Source organism: Gouania willdenowi, chromosome 7 (assembly GCF_900634775.1).
Source record: "Gouania willdenowi chromosome 7, fGouWil2.1, whole genome shotgun sequence".
Classification (NCBI taxonomy): Eukaryota; Metazoa; Chordata; class Actinopteri; order Blenniiformes; family Gobiesocidae; genus Gouania; species Gouania willdenowi.
Window position 1 is genome coordinate 36,392,070 of NC_041050.1, and position 26,288 is coordinate 36,418,357.

General features: G+C 37.9%; 1 protein-coding gene across 2 annotated transcripts in view; it reads right to left on the minus strand.

The window, feature by feature from the left end:
• Nucleotides 1-242: 242 nt before the first annotated feature.
• The window catches only part of spen (spen family transcriptional repressor), a 36,292-nt gene continuing 10,246 nt past the window's right edge, over nt 243-26,288 (minus strand). For both annotated transcript variants that reach the window (XM_028451952.1, XM_028451953.1), the window contains 13 exons: nt 20,966-21,559; nt 16,063-16,214; nt 15,769-15,969; nt 15,543-15,694; nt 14,567-14,692; nt 14,329-14,442; nt 14,136-14,249; nt 13,928-14,028; nt 6,106-13,840; nt 4,948-5,271; nt 3,731-3,925; nt 2,405-2,563; nt 243-2,314 (listed from right to left, as the gene is read on the minus strand). In XM_028451952.1, the coding sequence (XP_028307753.1) occupies nt 2,183-2,314; nt 2,405-2,563; nt 3,731-3,925; nt 4,948-5,271; nt 6,106-13,840; nt 13,928-14,028; nt 14,136-14,249; nt 14,329-14,442; nt 14,567-14,692; nt 15,543-15,694; nt 15,769-15,969; nt 16,063-16,214; nt 20,966-21,559 (10,099 nt within the window). In that variant the 3' untranslated portion in view covers nt 243-2,182. The remainder of the gene's footprint in view (nt 2,315-2,404; nt 2,564-3,730; nt 3,926-4,947; nt 5,272-6,105; nt 13,841-13,927; nt 14,029-14,135; nt 14,250-14,328; nt 14,443-14,566; nt 14,693-15,542; nt 15,695-15,768; nt 15,970-16,062; nt 16,215-20,965; nt 21,560-26,288) is intronic.

Consider the following 26,288-nt stretch of genomic DNA (forward strand, 5'->3'; position numbering starts at 1 on the left):
GTGCGCCACTTCCCGCCATGCGTGTGGTTACGAAGGCCCGTTCAACGCCGCTTGCAGCTTTAATTGGAATTGCAATTGGGAAAAAATGCTGGTGACTGTAATCATATTTGATTTGTAATTGAACATGGATAGGCAATGACGTAGTTGTAATTGAAAAATGTATTTGACCCCAACCCTGGTAGTAGCTAGAAATATCAGCTATCTGTTAGCGCGGCGAGTAAGAGAGAGAAGAAACATCAACACAGATTTAAGGACCATTTAATGATCTTTAAAAGTAAGTTAAACAACCATTTATTGTACAGTTAAAAATGTCCTCATGGAGGAACTGCAAAATACACTCAAAATGAAGATTGATCAAAAGACAGCTTTTCATATTACTGTTTTGAAGATTGTTTTTTTTTTTTTTCTTTGTACTTTTCTCATAGTTTTATTTATCAAAAATTATAAGTGCCTTCAACATGACCATGAGTATTTCAGCTTGCAGTCGTCAGAAGAAAAATGTACAAACACCACAAACCTGACGAGCATGGTTTTACTTTCAGCATCGGTTTCAAAAACACCTCCACTCCTAAAGCCTCTTTCAGACTGCGTTGTTTTGTTGCACAAAACAAGAAGGAGGACGCTGAAAGAAGACGGTTAGTTAGGAAGTGGAGGGAAATACACAGGAGATAACACAGAGATCAAAGGACATCAGTATTTACAGCTTGGCTCAAAGAGACAGTTAAAGGGACGGGACAAAGACAGATGGTCAACACATCCATTAGCGGTATTTAGTCAAGTTTAAGTGACATTCTTTGCCTTTTTGATCCCCTAAAGTACCCATTAGGATAAGAAAATTAAAGCATGCTAAAGCACATCTGCTATAAATAAGGGGCTATGGTTGCCTTGGGATTCAGTCCATAATAATAATAACAATAGGAGTTTGAACAGCAGAGGGCAGCACAGGACAACATAGGAACTGAATGAATGCAGTAATACTAAAAAATAAAAATGAAATTAAAAAAACAATTCCATTTCTTTTTAAAAAGTATCATACATTTTTAGTAATTAATGCAAAAGCAACCTCGTAACTGATATCATTGATGTGCAATACGAAAAAACTGGAATCAAGCCTTCTGAATGGCAAAATAGAAAGTCACATATGAAAATAGGTTCTGATTAACATACATTTGCGTGTTTTTAAGCATTTGAAAATGACATTTTGGCACTGAATCGATTATAAACCTTTTTTTTTTCTCCCCTTAATTAAATGAACCTATAAATATCCTGTACAGTTCCGTCAAACTGTTCCACAATCTTAACCCTGTCAAAAAAAAAGTATGACGATCTATCATGTAAAATAATTCACTCGTTCTTTCCCACATTGTTTCAGTCTTTAAATATTTATAATATTTACACTTTTCTCAACAAAAGGCTCAAATAATATGCAAAAAAAAAATTTAAAAATTAAATAGTCTTTATACAGTCCCCTGTTGAGGCATTAAGTGTAAACTATACAACTCTGGACATCCCATCACGAGCTCCTGGGGTCGGGAATGTCTCGTGACAGAGAGTCGAGTTTAAAAAGGAAGGATAAAATCTGCTGATGCCGAAGAACTGAAGCTTTAACGTGGATCAAAAAGTTCTTCCTGGCAATGATTCTCCCTTTATCCTGCAGGAGTTTGACTAAACATAACAATAGTTCCAACACATGAAGCATTTAAAACGCAAACCTGTACAAAAGTTCATGATTTATCTTGAACATAGTGCAATGAATTCTCAGATTGTCTTTTTTTTCCCTTTAGAAAAAAAGTCACAATCACTTTGATGAAGTTTAAAAAATATCCCGTTAAAAGGTCTGCATCCACGGCACCATGGCTGCTATGAATTAGAAAAGGCTTTGATGCACAATAACTTTAAAGTATGGCAAAAAAAAAAAAAAAAAATGGCATGATCGGAAAAACATCATTCCTTTTTCAGAAAGTCTTTGTAGAATTGATACGTTTTTTTTTTTTTTTTTTTTTTTTTTGGATTTCCACATCACCAGGTTGCTTAAGGACTTGGTGTAGCAAAAGAGAAAAAAGGATGAATTCATGCTAAATAAACATCAAAACTCATAAATAATGAGGCAAGTCCAGTGTACGAACTGGATGAGTTCAAAAAGGGCTGGTGTTGGCTTTGTTTTCAAAGAATTGGAGGTGATTTAAACAGAGGCGATAACAATCATCAGGTGAGGGGAAATGCTGGAGATGCTGTTGAGAAGGTCCGGGGCCAGACGAGAAAGGTGGCCCTCCGAGAACTCACACGGTGGGAATATCTGCACCACATAAGCTGGCTGTGGACCCAAAAGTTTAAAAAAACACATCATGTTAATGGAAGAAGTAAAATTAGATACACACTCTAATGCAACAGCAGAATGACTAGCCTGATTGGAGCCAGGGTTAGGGACGTTGATAATTCCAGCTGCCTGTTTGGCTTGCAGGTAGGTGATGAAGCCACTTTTCAAAGCTTGAGTTTGACCAAGGACGTCGTCTTGGTCTCGACCACAGGGTAGAGCCAGTAACAAACAGTAGTCATTTTCCACCTGACAAAAACAACATTTCAATTCATTAAACACAACCCTAGCGAACAAAATAATATGTCATTTTGAGTGACAAAATCATTGATTTGAAAACATTGAAACTTAGGAATCTTGAATTTAAATTGTACCTGTAGTGAAAATGTATATATAACAAAAAATGTGTCTAATATATTACCAATAAACTACATATCTGAACCTTTTTATACCTTGGGGCATAAACTATCGAGAGTAGACAATTTGGTCAGGATATGATGCACTTTCGTTGATCGGCATGGCCTGTTGCTTTAAATAAATGGTGCATTGTGGGAAGTAGTGGCACAACAGGACTGTTTACATTGTGGTAAGTGTAGTTTTTCTGTTAGCGCTAAGCAGCCGTGTGTGTAAACTCTCCTTCAGTAATAAAAGTGCAGCATCCAGGTTGTATGTTTGAAGAGGATTAAATATCATTAATAAACAGAGCTGTTGTTACCAGCAGAAACGAGCCATGGCTGAGTAGTTAGATGTTAAAAGTATGGCTTGCAACTGCGATGAAAGCTGTGTGAGAGGATATCTGTTCATGGACGCGAGGATGCGCCGAGGATCAGCACCTGACGGCGCCCTAACAAACAGGTAAGTTCTACTGACAGTTTACCATTTAGCCACAAGGAAATAAGAGGGAACAATCTGGTGGGGGTGCGGTTAGTGCCATGACAGCCACCCATAGTGTCCCCTGTAAGCAGAAACATGCATATCACTGAATTTCATCCTAATGGAAAAGTTTTAAGTGTGTATCCCATACCGATATTATGATAACTCTGACTTAGTGTCGTTATTTGGCTTTGAGAAGCAAAATAAATGTTTTAGTGGGGTTTTTCCTCTTGTTGTTATAGCAACCATTGACTTTACACTTCACTATTGTTCAGAAACTCTAGACCAACGAAGAACTGTTGCCTAGCAACAGCTAACAGAAATCAACGAAAGTGCATCATATCCTGACCAAAATGGCGACTCTGCACAGTCTATGACCCAAGGTATAAAATTGTTCTAAAAAGTCTCTTTAATTTGTTTTTTAACAAAAAGGTTGACATATTTTGTTAATTGGTAAAACATGAAACACATTTTTTGTTATATACATTTTCACTACAGGCACATTTAAAAGTCAAAAAAAGAAAGCTAACACATAAATCTCACAGTCATTCTGCGTGCCACACTGTCCAACTGGGTAGCCTCGAGCCTCATTCTCTGAACAATCCGAAGAAGAGAAGTGCCCTCAGGGGGGGGCAGGGAGTGCTGGGCCAGCAGGTTGTTGCCAGAAACAAAGTGCAACTGAACGGCAGCTTGGTCATTTTTTAGAGCCAGAAGGCCCTGCCATACAATGGGATATTTCTGTACATGAAAAACACATTTTGTTATTATTATATCAATGCACATGGGTACAGCTATAACAGGGGTTCTCAAACTTTCCATCCCACGACCCCCAAAATAAAGGTTCCAGAGACCGGGGACCCCACTGTAGCTGAAGGTGGTTGAACACAGACATGAACATTGAAAAACAGTCATGTGGAGACAGGGTCATCTATAAGGGGAAATAAAGGGGAGAGATTTTTGGGGTCCATCCATAAAGTCAGCAATGATGGTCCATTGTTCTATGAATCTATGATAACCACATTTATTTATTTATTTATCTGAATAATATCCACTGTTATCCAGGACCTTTGTTATTATTTGTGCCATAGTATATAGTCATCTTAAAGACGTAAATCCTTGTTTTAATCAAAAATAAAATGGGTTAAAAGTGACCAAAAAATGGTGGAAAAGGTGGTGAAATGGGATTTTAAAAACCACAGAAATTGGTTAAATGTTGCAAATTAGAGTGGCCAAAACAGACAAAAACGTGGTAAAACAGACTCAAAGTGACAATATTGGTTTAAAAGTGGCAGAAATGGTTTGGGGTAATGTCATTTAAAAAGTAGGAGGAACAATTAGTTTTCACTGGCTAATAGTGGGCATGACAAATTGTGAATGTGGTTGAATTGGCAAAAAAAAAAAAACTAAGCATGAAATATGGTGAAAAAAAAAGGTTTAAAGTGACACTAATGGGTCAACATGTGTGACACTAGGTGGAAAAGTGGTGCAAAGGTTTTATAAGTGCTGAAAATGTCTTAATAGTAGAACAAATGTGCAGTAAATGCATTGAAATTTGATGGAGAAGTGGCAGAAATGGGAGTAATGTAGCAAAAATGCAATAAAAGGTACAAAAATATGACAAGAAAAAGTGATGAAAATAGGTACAGTATGGCAACTAGTATTCCTAGTTTCTTGAGGGCATCTGGCGACCCCCTCCCAGTGTCTAGTGACCCCAAGGTTGAGAACCCCTGTGCAGTAAGACAGTATTATGGGCTTTCTACCGTCAAAAGCTGGACCGTGTCAATAGAGCGATGTCCTGAAGTTTCCAGCTTGGCTTCAGGCCGATGCTGCAGAGAGCTCGGGGAGTGAACAACTGGCTGAGGTGATGGTAGAAAGGTTGGGGGACCTTTCTGTAACACAGACAAGTCTTGCTTGTGTGCGAGGCCCATGGGAGACATCAAAGGCGACTGGTAGGAGGAAGCCACTGTATCTCCTGATATCCTCGAAATGTGTGAGAGATGTGAGGTCTCCAGCTTAGAATCACTTCCACCTCCGTGTGACTTTGATATTTTACCCCTGGTACCAAGTTCAGCCTCTGGGTGGATCTGAACAAAAAATAGAGCAGGGTTGGGGTCAATCATAGTTGTAATCGTGTAATTGACAATTAATTACAATTTTGGCATAATTATGATTGTATAATTGTAATTTTAAAAATCTGTTGCTTTCGTAATTGTATTTAGATAAATGACTTTGTAATTGCCATGAAAATTCTATAAAAAAATGCCAATCATAATTTAATGTTACCATTTTATGTACAGTTCTACACACACTTAGTTAACAATTATTAAATTATGTTTCATATCAAGTTTTCCCACATCATACCATTTTAAAAAAATGTAAATCAACACAAAAAAAGCTCAGACGCCCACACCAAAAATATTAAAACTAATTAATTAGGCAGCCTAAGCAATAGATAGGAAATAAATTAGATAATAGACATTTGTTTTTAATGTATTTTACAGCTGATTTAGAACCGGTTATCATAAGAGATGCTAACAGAAAGCTAACACAAGAGGAAGGCTAACTTTTGTTAGGTTATTAATTTCAAGCTCTGAAATTGTGATTAATTGTAACTGAACTTTAGTAATTGAGAACGTAATTGTCATTGACTTTCTGTGACTACAAAATAATTGTAATTTAATTGTTAAAAAAAAATTATGGTCACTGTAATCATAATTGATTAGGACATGAACATGGGTAGTTGAAAACATAATTGTGACTGAAAAATGTAATTGACCCCAACCCTGAAATAGAGCATATACCCGGTTAAGATGTGTATGTTGCATGAGAAAAAAACAAAAATTAGTTTAAAGACACACTCATACACATATGTAACAATAGAAATAATATGTTCACAAAATGTAGCCCTTTTCAAGTACCTGTGATGATGAAATGCCTTGGGAGGCCAGGTTATGTCCTGATAACTGGGAGGAGAAGCCCCGCACATCTCGATAAACTGAGAAAGAACCTGCACCCCCTGGGTGCATGAGCGGAACTCCATGAGGGTGAGGTGACAGCATGACAGGACTTGAAGCACTGACTGATCGGATTCGACTTTCATTGTTTGCTGAATGTGTCAGCTTTCCGTCTCCAGGTTTGAGAATCTCTCTTCCAGAAACTTCAAAGTTCTTGCCCAGAACAAGATTTTTCGAAGGCCCAGTGAGGTTGCTTGAAGATGTTCCGGTTTCTGAGCTGGGGGGCTGCCGTGCTTCTACGAGTGTCTGTTCTCCCAGCCGCTGATGCATAAGAACGCGCTGGTGCATGTCTCTGTATTGGTCCATACGTACGCTGGGGTGGATCCCTCTGTGATCACTGTGAATCATCATTAAATCTGATTGAAGCTGCGGCACTGAAGCTCTAGTATGGCCTTGGGTAAAGCTTCGGGGCTCGTCATCACTACTGCTTGACACTGTGCTTTGAGGATTTGAATGTAGGACCAAATCTCTGATCACATTAGACGGTGGATTGCTGGAACACTGCTGAGGCCCTGGGAGAGGAGAAGTTAAGGAATCACCTCGCCTGCTGTAGTTTAACCCAGACATCGGTGAGGGGTTCATTCTGGCCTCATTAGCCATAGACTGACTGAGGCTGTGAGGTTTCATTATAACAGAAGACTTTTCAGAGTGTGGATGATGCATATCAGAATGATAAGTGGATATTGGTGGCATTCCATGACTCAGAACAACTGAGGTTGCAATTGGAGAAGTTGTTGGATGACCAGGTTTGACGTATGGTGAAGGGGAATGAGCAGGTGTTCGTGGTGATTGGGGTTCTTGTTTGTGGTGCAAAACTGACCGCTCATTTGCCATACCAGGGCTGGGGCTCAACCTTGTCCCGGAGAGTGATGAGAGATGTGAACTTATGACTGGGCTGAGGTTGGATTGCTGAATGGCTTTGGTGACATCTGTCTTTGTTTGCATGTGGTCGGCCCCTCTTTTTCCATGCTGCTGCTGTATAACAGCGGGGTTGTACATTAAAACTTGCGGAGAGCTCACAGGTGGCTGGAACATTTTTACCACACCACCCTGAGGAGCTGTGTGATACGGGGCATCTGATTTATCATATCCAAAGCTCTCTGGCTTGTTACAGGAAATGACTGGTTGAGAATTATACGACTGGTTAGGCAAAAGAACACCTGTAGGTCCAAAGGTTGCTGATGTCAAGGCAACTTTTGGGGTTGGTGACAGGGATGATGTGATAAGTGGTTCTTGCTTTGTCTGAGATTTAGAAACAGACTGTTGAAACTCGATATCACCAGCACTGGCTTGAGGAATCTGACTAATTTTAGCTCGCATTCTATGAGGCCCTTCCGTTTTCTGACCTGAATAGCTTAGAACAACTACACCTTGAGATGTATTCACTCGAAGGCCAGGAGCGAAGCCGGCATTATAGGGTGTGGTTTCAACAGCACAGCGCCCTCTAGGTCCATCCTCTGAGACATTCATTCCCTGGCTCCAACTGTTCTCATTTGAGTTTGAGCGATACTTTTGTTTCGAAATGTTTAGACCCATGCTTCGATTGCTTAGGGATATTCGTGGAGCTTCTTCTGTATCATAAGGCATAGGAATTCGACTGATTACTGAGGTAGCAGGAGAAATAACTGTATGCTGGGTCTTCTCACTACAATTCTGCTGAAACTCGGTTAGGGGAGATGGTTTATGGTGTACTGGCTGGGGCAGTAATGATGGCCTCCCTTCCATTTGTAAAGACTTCATACTTCCTGTATCACAAGACTTTTCTTTCTCTGACATTCGTAAAGAATCTGACAACACAGATGTGACGATTGTGGTAGGTATAGAATTGCTGTTAGATGCAGACACGTATTTAGGTTCCATTAGAATTTTTCTTAAAGTACTGGAGCTAGGGTCGATGTCAGAGGCCTTGGTGTCTGGGGGCATTGGGGGATTTGTTGATGGGGTTCCAATTGAGATGGATGCAGGTGCCGTTGGAGTTACCACTGTAACATGACATGAAGGAGTAACATATATTCTGGGCTCTTCAGATCTTTTAGGCATGTCAGGTGAATGTGGCACTTTGGAAGGTCGCAGCAGTGGTGAAGTGAATTGAGATGTTGTTCTTGAGGGGCAGGCAACAGCAGGAGCAAATGATGGTGTGCGTAATTCAGCCGAGAAGGGGTGTTTTTTAGAACTGGAGTTGTTACTGGTACCTGAATGAAAGGCGGACTCTTTGGGTTCAGGTTGTTCAACCTCAGGTTGCTCTGCCTCTTTAGGTGTGTCCACAGTTATAACACTCGTGACATCACGCCTACAAGTTGCAACAGCAGTCACCACGGAAGTTGCTGCAGATACCCCAACTGTAACAGTAACAACCTTTGAGTCAACAGTTTCAGGGTCCTCTGGGATTGAGTCAGGTAACTTCACAAGAGAAGGTTCTGACTGTGAAACTTCTTCAGTTGAATTCCCTTTCCTGTTAACAGCACCTTTACGACTTCTTGATTTTTTGGGGGTCTTGCCCCTCACTTTGCCTACTCTTTTGGGTGTTTCAGGCATAATAGGATCTTCAACTTTTTTAGACTCAAACATTAGCCTTTTAGGGCTTAATGACAGAGGACCACCATCTATATCCTCTGCAAGAATGTTATTGATCACCATGTGTGTTTCAGGTTCCATCATCTCATTTGAAGAGGAAGATATCAAAGAATCAGGGGTGCGAGCAAGAGCTGTGTAAGTAGAAGTAGTAGTGAAGCGTTCTACATCCCCAGATGTTTCTTCAGCTGTAATTGAATCAATGGCAGCAGCAAGTTCAGTTTCACTTGCAGGGTGAGCTCGTTTTTCCTCCTCAACCACACTTACTGGTGCTGCTACGACAGGAGGTAATACTGGTGGTTGTTCTGAAGGAGGCTCTTTGTACAGTCGAGATGATTGTTCAACTGTAAGCTTGGCAATGTTTTCTACTGCTTGCTCAAGTTCCATTTGTCGCGCTAACAGTGCAAAAGCTGGATCAATTGGCAGGTCAGGCTCTGAAGCTATATCATCTTTCTCCTGTGCACAGATATCTTTAGGTTCTTTAGGGATGCTTGTGATCTTTGATGCCTCATTGTCTTGTACAACAGTCTTATTTTTTGTAATAGTAGCAGTTTGAAAAGTCTCAGGCTCATCAGCTTCGGAGCGAAGTAAAACTTTTACATCATCAACACTTACTCGAATTTCAAGATTTTTCAAACTGTGTGATTTTTCTTCAGTGACTGGCTTGGCATTTCTTTTTAATCGTAGTGGTTTTGGTTTACGGCTCTTGTTATGCTGTTGTTTCATCTCTACATAATTTAAGTTTTTCTTTTCAATATCAGCATCAGAGGGTTTCTTTTCCACAGAATCATTTGCATCTTTTTCCTGTACTATGGATGAGGCATTTTGAAGGTTTTCAGTTAACATGCAAAACATATCTGAATCAGACTTTAATTTAATTTCTGCCTCATCATGACTTGTCATTTCAGCTTGTACATTTAGTGGCGCTGCACTTGAAGATAGTTGGTCTGTTCTACTTCCTTTTTTGTTTGGTGGATTAGATGAAGGTAATGGTGACTGTTGAAGTTTCTGGGTACGTGGAGAACGCCATGCTTCAGACGGTTTCACAACCTCAGCATTACTTAGAGCTTCTTTAATTTCTGTATCTGCTTCAAATATTTTCTTCTGATCGACTTTAGCTGGTAAAACTTCTTCAATACGTTTGAGGCCTCTCTTAGGAGGACGTCCTCGCCTTGCAATGGTAGAAGTTTGAACATCTTGTTGTATTGGTTCTTTATCAGCACCGCGCTTTCGCATGCAGCGGGATGACTCAACTACATCTTTAGTTAACTGGTCTTCTTCATGCAAGGTTGCATAGACTGATCTCACATTTCTACGTCGGGTTCTGCCATGAATCAAAGTTGACTCAAGACCTGGTTCAAAATCTGATGCATTATTGGGTGACTTGGATGTAGCTTTAGTCTCCAGACATATCTTTGGGGCCTCTGTTCGAGGAGACAAGGTCCTTTTAAGTTTCTCTTTGTCAATCCGTTCACTCTTTCGTGTTGCTGGTTTTCTAGATAAGGTTTTTCGAGTAGGTTGGGAGGCCTGCAATCCTTTAAGTGCCTTTGCTTTTTTGCTTTTAGGCTGTCTTCGATTTGGTAATGGCTTTACTGCATCTAGTTCTGGCATGCAAGGTTCATTATCTGTATCATTCTTCTGAGATTCTTCAAAAACTTGTATTCCTTGATTTTCATCTTCAGGTTCTGTCTTAGTAGTTTCAGACTTTTTTGCAGGTTTGGAAGGGTCTGCGTAGGATAAGTCTTTTGTTTCCGTTTCATAACTTGCCATGGAACCACCAGGAGTGGAGGGGGTTTCTTCTGCGACTGGAATGCCTTCCACTTTTAAAGTATTTGCATTTTTATCTTTAGTTTCAACCAACTCTATTGGTGTTTCCACTACATTTTCAGGTAGTGGGGATGTGGTAGGCCTTGGAGTAACTGGCTTGCAGTCTTCCACAGGAAGTGTATCAGATGTGGTGCCCTCATGAACTATCTCAACCTTTTCTTCTTTAACTAATGGCACAGGTGGATCAGAAAATGGAGTTGAAAAGTCTTTTACATCTGATGGCGATATGGGAGACATCTCAGTAACCTTGACTGGTGAACTAATCAAGGTTATTGGAGAGATGGCAGATTTGTTATCAGACTTCAGTAATGACTCTTCTTCCATCTCAGTAATTCTATTTTCACTACTTTGGGCTTTCCCTTCTCTTATTTCTTCTGTGGAGTCAGTTTCAGTATCAGGTGTGAGATGGTCCTTATCTTTTTGTTGTTGAAGTTCTAAAAAACGACTGTGGAAAAGTACAATTGGCTCTTGTGGGATGTTACCTACTGCAAATTGAGGCTTTGCTTCAGTACACGTTGGCTTGTTGGTCTTACTACCTCCAGTTTCTAAATCTTGATCTTTACGTTCAAGATGCTGCAAACGACGAGAATCCTGTTCAAAAATTGAACTGTGCAGAAATCGAGAGGCAAATAATTCCTGCCGTTCTTGGTCCAGTGGCTTTAGCTCTTCCTTTTTGTCATGGAGTTTTTCATCAGAGTCAGTGCGAATCTTTTTCTTTTTCATATACCAAGAGGGAATAGGCCGAGGTGCAAGCTTGACCTTGTCTTTATCTGAACAGCTGTGAGAGGAAGGAAAACATGAAGGAAGAAAGGACCAATTATCTTCTCTAGTGGAATATAATGTTTTGGCTCTTTCAAGGAGTGCTTTTGTATCTGGAGTTATAGTTTTGTCCAAAGCAAATGAATAGAACTTGTTCTTTTCCAATGATCCTGAAAGCTTTAGATCTATCATCCTCTCCTCACGATCACTCAGGATATAAGATAATTGTCTACTAGACTTGGGAGTAATATGTCTGTTTCCTCCATCATCATCTGAATCAGACTGCACCTCTCCAGGTTCTAAATCTTGGCCTTTGCGGATGCATTCTCGTTTTGAAATATCACTTTGAAAAGTCATTTCCATTTTCTGTGAGTCAGTTTTTATTCTTCTTCCCCAATGTTGCAATAACTCATCATTACATTGAAGAAAGGATGCCTTAAGCTTAGGGAGCTGAAGACTTGACCTTAAAGAGTTGTCTGAAGATTGAAGTTGTCTAACTGTCAGGCTTGAACTGTTTTTTAGTGAATTTGAATGCAACAGTTTATCATCTGTTGTTGGAGAAGATTTCCGTATTTTGTTGGAAACTGGCAAAGAAATCTGAGCAGCATCGTCTTCATTTTCTAAAAGTTGACCTCCTCTAAGTGTAGATGGCACAGTGTATAGGTCTTCATTTAACCTTTGTGAGAATTTGCACTCTCTTTTTTCTTTGAAAGTATCAAAGTCAAAATTTGTCGGTTTGTTTCGTTTGCAGGGGACCTCATCATTGGCCAAGTCGTGTATTGATTTTCTATCTTCATAAGTGACAAAACTAGTCTCAGACTCATGATTTCCACTATTAAGTGGATTTTTAAACTTGTCTACTATACCAGAATCACTAAAGTTTGCTGGATGCCATCTACTATGTTCAATTTGTTTCAGAGATATATTTGTCGGTTCAACAAGTTCATAGTTTTCAACTCCATCATCAGAATCTAAGCATTTCCCTATTTCATTTTCAGGTAAAACTTGTCTGTGTTGTATATTGATTTCATCCAAATAAAGGCTGCTATTGTCTGTCATCTTCCTTACACTGGAGGAGTTTTCCATTTTCGAACTCTCAAACTGTTGTTGTTCATAAGTAGGTCCTAATTGATCTGTAACATTTTCTAGAGCCCCCCTAAGCTGAGAATGTTGCTCCAGAGGAAGGCCACCAGAGCTGCTTTCACATTCTCGTCCATCATTAGGACTGCTTGCAGAATACATTCTGAAACTTTTTTCCTTGTTTTGTTCCTTTTTGTGCATGGTCAGGTTCTTCTCCAAATAAAGATCAGATCTACTGAAATCATCTTCACTATTTCGTTTGTGTCGATCAATTTTTCCAGAGTCTTCAAAGCGTCTTTTCCTTGCAGCTAAGCGCTCAATGTCAACAGAAATGCCACTGTCAAAAGCCATTTCAGATTTCCAATGTTTCTTAGATTTAGTTTTCCCTTCTTTCTCAGAAATCTCCACTAAATTGAGCATATTTTTGTCTCTTGGCACTTTAGCATGCTTTAACGTTTCAATTTTTGCTAAATCTGTGCAGAATGGCGGGCTCCGTTGATCATTTGTTGGGGAAGCTAATCTTGGACTAACACTTCTTAGTAGTTGTGTGTCTTGACAAGCATGAGCAATCAATTTACCTTCTTTTTCTCTGACACGGGTTAGTTGAACCACACATGGGAGAAGGTCTAACTTTCTACTGCTCGAGTTTTCTTTCAAGATTTTACAACTTTTACTCTTGGGAACAGATTCTGGGCTTCCTTCTCTCTCCGGTTCGGGCTCTGTCTCACACGTCTGAATAATTGGTGATGATATTTTCATTTTTTTAAGCCTCTGCTTTTCACTTTTGTCTTTGTCCCCCCGATCTTTTCGTCCAGTCTTCTTGTCCTTGTCAAATAAGTTTATTCGATCAATTTCAAAAATTCGATCCTTTTCAAGTTTTTCGATTTTAGAAAATCTCTCTGAACGTCCCTTTTCAAGTTTCTCAAACCTCGGAGGAGATATTGGACTACAGCTGCCACTTCTTTCAGAAGATCGGCAGCAAATGCGTCGATCTGGATCACCGGGTATCCTTTCAGTAAGCGAGGGTGAAGCAGAGGGGCTTGCGGGCCGACGAGTGGCAATGTGAGCTGGACTTTGGCTACGCTCAATGGTCCTCCTCCCGTGGTCACGGCCACGATCTGTTTCAAAACGCTCTCTTTCTCTTTCACGTTCTCGTTGTAAGTAGCTATATTTCCGAATATCCTGTTCGTATGGATCAGCTCTGTATTCCCGATATTCTCGTTGTTCATCGAAGTATTGTGGATCATAATAATCCCCTTGATATGGATCCCATTCAGTGTAGAATTCCCGAGTCCTAGCAGTGTATTTTCGTCGCTGATCTTCAGTATATGTTCCTGGTGTTCGGACGTTTTCATAATATTGTCTCTCTGCTTGAAACTCGTATTGACTTCGTCGCTCATCCCTGTCAAGAAACAAAAGAAAAAGACAATGATTTTTGTGTTTACATGTTACACAGTAAAGAAAATAACAGTTAAGTAACCATACAAACCTTCGTTCAGACAGAACATCATAGAAATCGCGAATATCCTGTCCAGATGCCTGCATCGACCGGTAGAAGGCTATCTGACTTTCCTGATTTGCAAAGTCGACCTAAAGAAAAAAAAACAGGTCAGTATTACAAGTCCATCTATAGCATTGACAGCACAGCTGGCAATAAAAAATAAAGTATTATTTCTGAGAAGTAACGTTTCGCTTGCCTTAATTTTACTGCCCCCAATCTTCCAACCCTTTGTGTCTTTGACAGCAGCCTGTGCATACTCAATATTGTTATACAGAATAAGAGCCATTCCTTTCATTCGGTCAAACACAACCTGCAAACCACAAAGAAAAGTAATCATATTGTTAAACTGTTCAAATCATTGTCACACATAGGCGAGGAAGAAAAATTACCTTTACAACGTGTCCATATCTGCAAAAATGTCGAGTTAGAAACTGCTCGGTGGTGTTTAATGCTAATCCATCCAACCAAACACAAGTTGTCGGCATACTCTTTCCAAAGCCAAGCTGGAAAAAAGTGAATTATTAACAAAAACTGTCTTATTAACACCATTTTGTATTCTTGGAAATAAGTAACCAAAGTGTGGAAATGGGAGAAGTGATGAGCTTTATAATAAAGTTGACTTCTCACCTTTAGTCTGTTGTTACCAAGATACTCAGCATCCATCTTCTTTATAGCTTTGCAGACACTGGCAATGTCGCAGTATTGTAGAAAGGCATATTGTGGCGCTCCATTCACTTTTTTGATATCGATATCCTTTAAATACATTGACAATAATTATGTTCTGGCACTAATTATGTTGATGTTTAAAGTATGATAAATATGGAAACAGAGGTAATAGTAACCAGGATTGGGGTCAGTTATAATTGAAATCGCGTAATTGATAATTAATTACAACTATGGAGAAATTATAATTGTAAATGTAATTTAAAAAATCTGTTGCTGTATTAATTGTAATTAAATTGTAATTGTTTTTTTTATATTTGACTTTGTAATTGTAATTGACATGAAAATTCTATCAAAATTGTCAATTTTTAATTTAACGCTAAACGGGGGAACCATGCTACAGTTCTATGTACAATTCTACACATATGTGGTTAACAATAATGAAAATATGCTTCATATCAAGCTTTCCCACATTTTACCATTTAAAAAATTGAAATCGAGGGGTATACAGACACAAAAAAAGGCTCAGACGCCCACACCGTAAATAGTCAAACCTATATTTTCATTGATTAGAAAGCCTAACAAGGTAACCTATAGATAGGAAAGAAATTGGATGATAGATATTTGTTTTTTGGGTATTTTACAGCTGATTTAAAACCAGTTATCATAAGAGATGCTAACAGAAAGCTAACACAAGAGAAAGGTTAACTTTAATTAGGTTATTTATTTTAGGCTCAGTAATTTTTGCTTTAGTTTTGATAGCGTAATAATTGTAATTGACTTTCTGAGGATAAAAAATAACAAATTTAATTGTAATTGTAACTGTAAAACGTGCTGGTCACTGTAATCGTAATTGAACATGGGTAATTGAAAATGTAATTGTAACTGAAAAATTTAATTGACCCCAACCCTGATAGCAATCAAGATAACAGAGACCCACCACTATTTCTCCAAACCGCTGAAAGATGTTTAGCAGGTCATGGTAGGTGGTGGTTTTCTCCAGGTTTCCAATAAACAATGTCCGCGTTGCTTTTGGGTGAAACTCATCGATTCTCTCGTCCAATGGTCGAAATTCATTCTCGCTTTCGGTCTCTGAAAATTATGCCCAGTATGACTCGACAAAATTATGCTAATATTCGATATTTCAAGTGAAGAATTTAACTCACCCGGGCCATTCCACACTGTGACATCAATTTGCATGCCAAAGAAAAGCTTCCCTTTAGAGGCTCTAAGCGCTTTCTCTTGGTCCTCCTGTTGGCGGAAAAAGACAAGCCCATAGCGCTCCTCCGAAGCTCCATGGATTTGTACAGACGTAACCTTCCCATGTTTTTTGAATTCATGGAACAAACCATCTTTCAAGCTTGTATCTGTGGCACACAGATCACATATATTACGTAGACAAAACGATGAAAAACTTGTAGAATATATTGTTTTTCATCTTCTTGCACTGCATGACTAACCTGTAGAACGCACGGGAAGATTTTGGACCTTGATGCCAAAGCTTTTACGAGGTTCATCCTTGTCTAGGGAGGATAAAGGAAGTGCTGATGGTGCCGGAACAGCAGCAGACTGTACTGAGCGTGCTGGCGAATCATCACTTGAGCTAGAGTCACTGTAGCAAAAAAAGGGAATATGGAATTTTGATGTATGACTTGCACAATTCACAATAAATGTAATGGTCTTACCAAAAGATATAGAGGTAAGAAAGGATATTTTTATCTGCTTTCTTTAGAAAAAACAAAAGCAACTCATACACAGATGTGAAGAAAAAAAGCAAGGGGATAACTGGCGGCTCCAAGTGTTGCGTTGGAAAAACAGTCGGAAGAAATGTCCAAAAAATGGGGAAACCAGGAACTCCAAAATTGAAGGAAATCCAAATGAGGAAAAATATATTAAAAAGCCTTGATTATAATGGCTATTCATTAAAAAGCCAACAGCATGGTCTTTGTCAGCGCTCATGAATGAATGTAATGGTCTTGCCAAAAGTTATACGGTACGATGTGTTTAAGGTTTGAGGATTTTCTTTAGACCATCAATCGACTAAAATATCAAGGGCGAAGCTAAAAACATTTTCCAAAATGTGATAAACACGGTACGGTATACGTGCCTTTTCTATTACTCATTCACCTCCATAATCAATGATTAAAAACAGTGAAAGAATATGAATTGGGGGGAGAATTGTTTTCATTAACATAGCCAGTGTGCAAAAACATGTAGATCGATCAAGAATCAAATGTTTTCTTCAATTTATTCCAATTAATTTGGAACAGAATTTCAAATTCATTGTTTTAATCATATTCATGCAGTGGTTCAGAGGGAATTCGCGAGGCACATTCGTCGGCACGTTGCGCTCCTTTCTTTTCTAATGATCGGTCTTGTCAAAAGATATACAGGTAAGAAAGATTGTTTTCATCTGCTTTTTTTTAAAAAAAATAAATAAACGCAACTTGTAAACAGCTGTGTATAAGGTTTTAGGATTTTCTTTAGACCACCAATCGACTAAAATATAAAGGGGGAAGCAAAAAACATTTTCCAAAATGTAATAAACACGATGTATGTGCATCAATAAACAACAAAAAAATAAAACTGTCTTTACTATTACTTGTTTACCTCCACAATCAATAAAAGAATATTAATGGGGGGGAAAGACTTGTTTTCATTAACATAGCCAGTGTTCGAAAACATGTCGATCGAAGAATCTCATTATTTTCATCCATGGAAAAGAATTGCAAATGATTTGCTTTACAGGGGTGTAAAGATTAATCGCTCTAGATCAATTAATCGATTGTTTGATTAATGATTTAGTCAAATCGTTCTAAAGTATAAACATCAATATCCATCGCCATTTTGCCTTCCGCATTTATTTTTTTGTTAAAACACCAAACATTAGTCGGTGAGAAAAAACGTTTTTCAAAGAATGCTTGTCATGTAAATACCTTAAACAGTCATGCAATAAGATTCTCAAAATGTATCAATATTGTGTTTTTATTCTTTAATGTAAAAAAAAAAAAAAAAACAGATTATTGTCTGATACTGTCTTAACTGCAGGCCTCTAAATCAAATAAAATTGTGTCGTGGCAGGCTTTGTGACATCGGAATGAAACAGGTGATTCACACCCCTATTGCTTTTGTTTTCATATTCCCACAGTGCTTGTGAGGGAATTCACAAAAAGCCACATTTGCTCATTAGTCGGCATCTTGCGCTCCTTTCTTTTCTAATGATTGGTCTCTCAAAAAGAAATACGGGTAAGAAAGGATCTTTTCATCAGCTAAGTTTTTCTTTAGACTACCAATCGACTAAAAGATAAAAGGTGAAGCAAAAAAACATTTTTCCAAAATGTGATAAACACGATGTAAGTGCATGTATAAAGAAAAAAATACTGTCTTTGTTATTACTTGTTTACCTCCACAATCAATGAAAGAATATTAATGGAGGGAAAGACATGAATCCAATTATTTTCATCCAAAGAACAGAATTGCTAAATCATTGCTTCAGTTTTCATATTGTCGCATTGCTTCTGAGGGAATTCACAAAGAGCCACATTTGCCCACACGAGGCACATTGGTCGCCACCTTGTGCTCCTTTCTTTTCTAACGATTCCCACATCTGTCTCAGCTTTCCAAAGCCCTCTGCTGTTTGTTTCCCTCTCACTTTCTCCTCCCGAGCTCAGACGCTCCCGGAAGTGGCGCTGACGGAGCCTGGCCTGTGGGAGTGGGCAGAGAGCCAGCACTGGCCAGAAATTTCCAGTTCCAACTGGATCTCACGGAGGAGGGAGGAGGGAGTGGGGGGGAGCCATTACCCATATGCAGAGGTGGGTAGTCACTAGGCAGTGAGAAAAATATAGCAGCTTTCTCATGAAATTCCCCGCAGAGCACTTCCTCATCAAACCGCATGTGTCGCTATGTGATTCTGAGCCGTGGACTCAGAGCTTCTGCAGCCATTGCATAAACAACTGAATATGTGTGGCAAGCCTAAGCCTGTCTACCCCCACCTAAAATTCTATGGGAGAGATTTGTCTCAAAAATATTAAAAATATGTGGGTTTTTTTTAGATTTTCACATGTATTTTTAAGTGCTTCTTTCAAATTTTCACGTGTTTTTTAAAGATTTTCATGTTTTTTTCAGATTTTTGCATGTATTTTTTAGATTTTCACATGTTTTTTTCAGATTTTCACGTGTTTTTTTTAAGATTTTCACGTTTTTTTTCAGATTTTTGCATGTATTTTTTAGATTTTCACATTTTTTAGATTTACACATTTTTTCAGATTTTCACATGTATTTTTTAGATTTTCACTTGTTTTCAGATTTTCACGTGTTTTTTTAGATTTTCACATGTGTTTTTTCAGATTTCCATGTGTTTTTCAAATCCACAATTTTTACGTGTTTTTTTCTTCTTCTAGGTTTCACATGTTTTTCAGATCCACAAATACCAATTGTGTATATACTGTATTTGTGGATCTGAAAAACACGTGAATATTTTTGAGACAAATCTAATCTTATTATCTAACCCTATAACAGAGCACAGAAATATTTCAATTTGTATGTCAAACTATGAACAAAACCCAGTTAATATCTTGACAAAGCCAATATATTCACTGAAACACAATTCTTTGTAATGCAGTTATTCAAACATTCATAGAGTCACAAAACCACCTAAGTTTTATGACAAATTTGTAGAAAAAAAAAAAAATAAATTCGCATCTCAAGGCAATGTGGAAAACAGGACTTTTCATATCATGCATTGGGAAAACAGCAGAAAGAACAATAAATACACATTTTATTGAAGATAGTTTCATTTTGCAACAATCTACTAACAGTGGTTAGAAACCAATCTTATTATCTATATATACTATAGATAATCTTGTTTCCTGAACCTTTTATCCTCCGTGGGTTCAACTGAAAGATGAAAAACCCCAAAAATACTAAATGCAAAGACTGTGTCAGATTCCAGCTTTATAATCCTCTTTCAAACACGCAGATACACGTATGACTTGCTAAATGGCCTCCAGACAAAAAGCACCAATAACCAACTGCATGTTCCCAGTTGATATTGTTCAAGTATCTGTGTGAGAGGTGTCCCTTTACATTCACAAATTATGTAAATTCAAGTCTGACAATGGCCATGCTTACATGATGTTTTTAAATCGGGATTAATTATTTGGAATGAAATTATTCGAAGTGAAAGTGTTCTGCTTTGTGTTGACATGGAAAAAATCATTCCAAATTCAGGTTTACATAGCAAACCAGTTTATTCAGCTTTATTCAATTCCTGGGGGTTGGTAAGGCTTCTGATTGGACAGGGGGTGAACGTGACGTATTCCCGTTAGGGCTGGGCGATTTTGCCTAAAAAAAAAATCTCAGATTTTTGAAAGAAAAATTTGTTTCGATTTGATTTTCGATTTTTTTTTTTTTTATGCACTTAAAAATGACTGCAGACATCAGATATATTGTCAAAAACGCAACTTTATTGCTGTGATTGTCCTCCAGAGTTAAATAGAACAATCCCAACATAAAAAGTCAATAATTCTCTGTTGTTCAACAATTTCAAGTGCAACAACAACTACAGTAGCTTCAATTTTCTGATTAAGAAATCAGACAACTACATATTTATAACATGTAACATTACAATTAAAAAAAATAATAAACTCTTCCCTTAGCATCTCAGCATAGTGCGCATAAAAAAATTGAACATGCCTGTGGTACACATATAGGGTAAACAAATGTAAACAAAGAGGGGGCTGGCTCACATCGGAACGCGAAAAAGTCTGAAAAAACTGTGGTGGGACAAAACAAATAAATAAATGAATAAAAATGTAACTTTGCAAAGTAAAAATTATTTTTATCTACAAATTCGATTAAATCGATTTTTTGCCCAGCCCTAATTCCCGTCTATCGGGAAAACACACACAACAAACCTTTTCTTTTCAGCTACAACATAGGAGACCACATAATAACTATTTTCACTTTTATTTTGATTGTAGTTCAAAGAAAGCGTGATTAAATGTTAAAAAGATCAAGGAATTATTCCTTTCGGAATTAAAATCAGAATAAACCAGCCACTTAATTTGGATTTAAGTTTAATTCAGAATGGCCATTTACATTCAGATTCAAGAGTTTACAAGGTCAGTTAAAAGAGGATTTAAATTGTAATTTGAATTAAAGGGGAATTAAACCCTATGTTGTTGTTAACTGTACTGTATGAAATATAGTAAAGCTTGCCTAGCTGCTATGAACATCTGTTGGGTTCACGTAGATGAACTAAATACTGAAACCTGAAACATCCTCAGCTCATTTCCATGTATGAAAATCCAAACAGCAGGTGAACAAAGGCAAAGGTCACTGACCAAAAAAAGCTTGACTCACCTGCCGCTCGTACTGCTGCTCGTACTGCTGACTGAGTCTGAACTGGAAGAGCGGCTGCGAGAGCCGGACCCGCTGTGGGAACGTGGAGGTCGGGTGGCCTGACTAGCCAGTCTCTGAGGGGAGGGGTTTCGGGAATGCGTAGAGTGTGGGGACCGGCTACGACTGTGCCGGTGCGACCGCTCGCCTCGTCGAGCCCTGTCCTCGCGGTAAAGATCCCTGTGTACCACACTGGCCAACGTAAAGGGTTCCCTGGCACGAGGCTCATAGCGAGACTCGGGCGTCTCAAAGCGACAGGGGCTCCTGCTGTGTGAGCGGTAGAAGGGGCCCCCGCTGGATGTAGATCCTCCATTTCCTCCCGTTGTGGTCCCCGTTGATCCACTGGTTCCCGTGTTCCCAGTAACAGCACTGGCAATAGTACCTCCAACTCCTGACGCCACTGTCGCACCACTTCCACTAGTAGTACCAGTCCTCTCCCTTGCGTCGCGGTAATAGTCCGTTTCGTAATGCCGTGGTCGATCAAAACTGCTTCCAGGACGGTCGTGGTGTCCATAGGCTCCATGGTCGTATGCACCACGATCCCGGCTTTCAGTGGTCCTAACAAACACCAAGAGAGAAGCAGTTATACTACAGCTAAACTTTAGAAGATTTAAGAAAGCTACAAGCCTTAATGTAGGAGAAAAAAAAACAATAATTATCAGAAGCCTTTCTTTTGTTGCTGTAATTACAAACTTTTTAAAAGATGCAACAGTATTCTACAAAGGTTTGAGGAGGTTTAAAAGAAAAATTGTGAATGAGATTGGCATTAAATGAAGATCATCTTCTTCATAAAAGAAGTTCTCAGCTAGTTTTAGGTTAAGGGTCTAAAGGGTTGCTTTATATTTCATCTGTACGTAGTGTCAAGTCATTTCCTAAACTCGTAAAGACAAAACCAAAAGACCCTTTATGGAGTCTTTTTTATGGTTGGCAGAAATGAAGATTCTAATGATTGCGATGAGAAAAATTAGTTTCTCTATAATTGAAAAAGTCCATCTTCAGGGTGTGAATCAAACCAAAAACTTTAGATATATGCAGTTCTACTACAGCGACACTTTAGGAGATTTAAGAAACCTTAAGAAAGCCTTAATGTAGGAGAAAAAAACTATAATTATCAGAAGCCTTTTGCTTGGGTTGCTATAATTAGACGCTTTTTTAAAAGATGCAACAGTATTCTACAAGGGTTTGAGGAGGTTTCTGACATTTAAAAGTAAAAATTGTGAATAAGATTGGCATTAAATGATTGAACATGTTGTTATCTATGTTTAATTCATCTCTGTTGCATGGGTGTCAAACTCAAACTCAAACTGAGTCATGAAAAAGTGCTGTTTCAACATTAATGTGCTCTAGTTTGCATTTCCAGGTATTAAATAACACAATATCCAAGCATTAAGTGACCATAAACTTCCACTTAGATTTCCTTGACATTATGAACAATTGTTGTTTAATTTAGTAAAGAAAATTGCAGGATTACAAATTTGTTTTCAACTATTTTTCATCAATTTGAGACAAAAAAAATGACTGTAATCATGGGATATGAGCCTGGGAATTTTGTAGATTTATATCCATGTGTATGAGGTAGTGATAGACCGATATTACCGGCCGATTTTTGCATTTTTTACGTATAACGGCATTGGCCGATGCAGGCTGCTGCGTTCGTCATTCCGCATTATTTACAGAGAGCGGAAATATTTTTTACTTGTTGTCATTCTACGTCACCTTTGTTAAATTCAATAAATGTTCCTTTTTTTAAAAAATTGAGACTCGTACCATTTTTTATCATCATTGTGTAATTTTTATGATGTAAATTCAGGGCGCAAAAGTAGTATCGGCTCCAAATATCGGCTGAAGAAAATCGGCAGTGCGTAACAGTCATCGGCTAAGGCTGATGGGAAGAAAAAAAAATCAGTATCGGCCCGAAAAAATCCATATCGGTCTATCCCTAATATGAGGGGCTGAGATATCTACAACTGAATTATTTTGTAATTTACACAATGATACACGGGCCTTGAGTTTGACACACGTTTACGGTCAAGGGTCTAACTCTATAACACCACGTTTGCTTTATATTTCATTTGTATGTATTGTCAAGTCATTCTAATCCCTTAACACCTGAAGACAAAACCAAAAGAGCTTTTATAGAGTCTTTTTTTTTATGGTTGGTGGAGTTAAGGATTCTAATGATTGCAATGAGTCAGTATTTAAAAACATTTGTTTCTCTATAATTGAAAAAAGTCCGTCTTTGGGGTGAGAATTAAACCATTAACTTTAGATATTAACAATCCTGTTCTGCATGGGGGAATGGGAGTTTTATTGGGAAATATAACTGCAGTGCCCTTACGGCACATCATGATACCATATTTAATCTAATAAGCGTGATGGGAAAATTATTGCAACTATTTGAATGGAAACTTGCTTCTAATAATAAGCAAATCGTCGTTTGTATTAAAAGAGAGTAAAAAGTGTTTTTTGTTGTTGTTGTTTTTTTAAATTCTAGTTAAAACCAAAGTATGGATTAAAAAGGTAAGATTTTTAACTCAAAGCCAGCAGAGTAAAAACTATAGACATGTTCTGTTCCACTGAGGAATGAATGCGATATGTGGATAAATTAGTGACTCAGCAATGCTCTCCACTCTGCATCTAAACATGAGCTCAGCGGTGACTAGTCAATAGTTACCGGTTTTATTTTTAAAGCTTTCAAAGTCCTTTATCATATTATTTCTTAATCCATAGTGGTCACGTGACTGACATCCTCAGAATGAGAGGCGAACTGATAATTACTGCTAATAATATGGACACTGATGTTAAACTCCCTGTTGTTCCCTCACATCATATTCTGTTTGTCCAAAGTTGTTACAAATATGAATAAATGTATTTTATTTTGTTTAGATCAGCATCAAAATATGTTAAATCTCGGGCTATACTGACATAAAAAAGCTCAGACGCCCAAAAATATTATTAACATTATTTTCGTGGATGAGGAAGCTTAACAAAGTAACCGAAAGATTAAAAACAAATTGGATGAAAGATCATGTTTTTTTGTGTATTTTACAGCTGTATTTACAGTATTTTACAACTGACCTGTTATCATAAGTGATGCTAACATAAAGCTAACACAAGAGGAAGGTTACGTTTTATGGGCTTATCTATTGAAGGATAAGTAATGGGGATTCATTGAAATTCCATTTTTTTTTGGTAATTGAGGATGTAATTATAGTTGACTTTCAGGGGGGAAATAATAATTGTAATTAGAAAAATGCTGGTCAATGTAATCATAATTGAACATGGATAATTGAAGACGTAATTGTAATTGACCCCAACCCTGATGGGCATTTTAAATCGGTGCACATACACATCAGCAATTAAGGGTAGAAATGTAATGTATATATATATATATATTTTTTTTGTATGCTGCAGGCTTTTAAATGTACAGTACATACACATCAGCAAATAAGGGTATACATTTTATATATATATATATTTAGGTATGCAACAGGCTTTTAAATGTACATACACATCAGCAAATAAGGGATAGAAATGTTATATATACACTTTTTTTATACTGCAGGCTTTTAAATGTACAGTACATACACAATTTATTTGTTGTTTTTTTTTTTAAGTTATGCTACATGCTTTTAAATGTACATACACATCAGCAAATAAGGGTAGAAATGTTATATGTATATATAATTTTTTTTAGGTATGCTGCAGGCTTTTAAATGCTGTGGCTCAGATACAGGCAGTGGTTTACAGACTGAGCATCATTAGCACCCACGTTCCCTCTTACGCCTGTTTTAAAGACTCCGATCCTTACGGTTCGTGCTGTGAATCTGACGCGTTCTTCTCAACGTGTGGGAGGAAATAAGAGCATCCCAGCTATAATCCACACAGATGCAAGGAGAATTATATGCAAACCCTGCACAGGGTAAGCTGGGCCAGCTGGGTTTGAACATATACGATTTCCAGTTTCCACGCAGTGACGCACGCAGTCACGCTGGATTCATCGTGACGGCGTCTCGTTGCCATGAGGCACAGGACAAAGACTTGTGAGGCACGTACAAGCTGCTCTGAACGTTTAAGAGAAATACTTTGTGTGTGCATTTCACGATTTTCTAAAAGTACAGCAGGTCAGGACTAAATTCTGCTTCGGCTCATTTGATGTAATTATCTGCATGCTGGATTCATGAATAGCATCTATGGCATAATGACGTCTGCTGTGAAATTGATGGATTACCTTGACCCCCAGATGCTCTCCAAAATGCTAATTTAGTGGCGCATGCCTCACTGCTCAATAGATTTCCTTCAATTTCACAAACCACTTCTACATTATTCATGGGGCTTAAAAATAATTCAGTCTGACTTTTTGGGGCAGAATTTCCATCAGCGTTTGATTACGAGTCGTCTCTCGTGCACACTAAGCGCATCAACCGGTTTGGGATTTTGTGAACAACATAATTATATGGCTTCTTGCGGCATAATAACGAGACAGAGCCTCAGTTATATAAAAGTAATTCATGCATATCTTTTTATCATTAAGTATTAGGGAAAATGCATTGTTCAATTTTCTTGGACTAAAAAAGTGGAGAGTCGGCACTGGGCGGCTCCGAAAAAACACAAAGATATTCATAACATACAGTAATAGTGAACAAAGGCCCGTAGCATTGCTTGGCACTGGCTGATAAAACTGGAAATGAAAGATACATTACAAACACTATCAATTTAAATAAATGCGTAGAAGGAGTGAAACAGATACATTTGCTTATTTATTTACTCATTGTACCCACAGGTTTTGCTTTTCTCTTGTTTTGTCAGACAAAAAAACATTTTTAATGCATTTTGTGAATTAGGGAAATTTATAAAAGCCTCAAAATAAACGTAAACGTGATTTTTTTGTTGCTGTTTTTATATAATATCAAATTAGAAAGAAGTAAAAGAAACAGAAAGTACCAATATACTTAAATATGCAACAATATTGGACACCAATTGATTTCCCATTTAAATAATTGATAAGGGTGTCCCGATCCGATGATGGATATTGGTCACCAAAATATATTGTTTTTATTGGATTTATTTAGGTTATTTTTTTAGTGTTCTCATTTCTTTGTATTTAATTTATTCAATGTAGATGTTAAGAGTTAAAATCTATGAAACCCACTGGTTAATAATAAATGGGTCATTTTTTTTCTCATGCCTACTGAGTCCTGACTATTGTTCTCTATTTCAGTAATATTCATATGTTCTAATAATGTTCTACACTACAAAATAAGTATATATATATATATATATATAT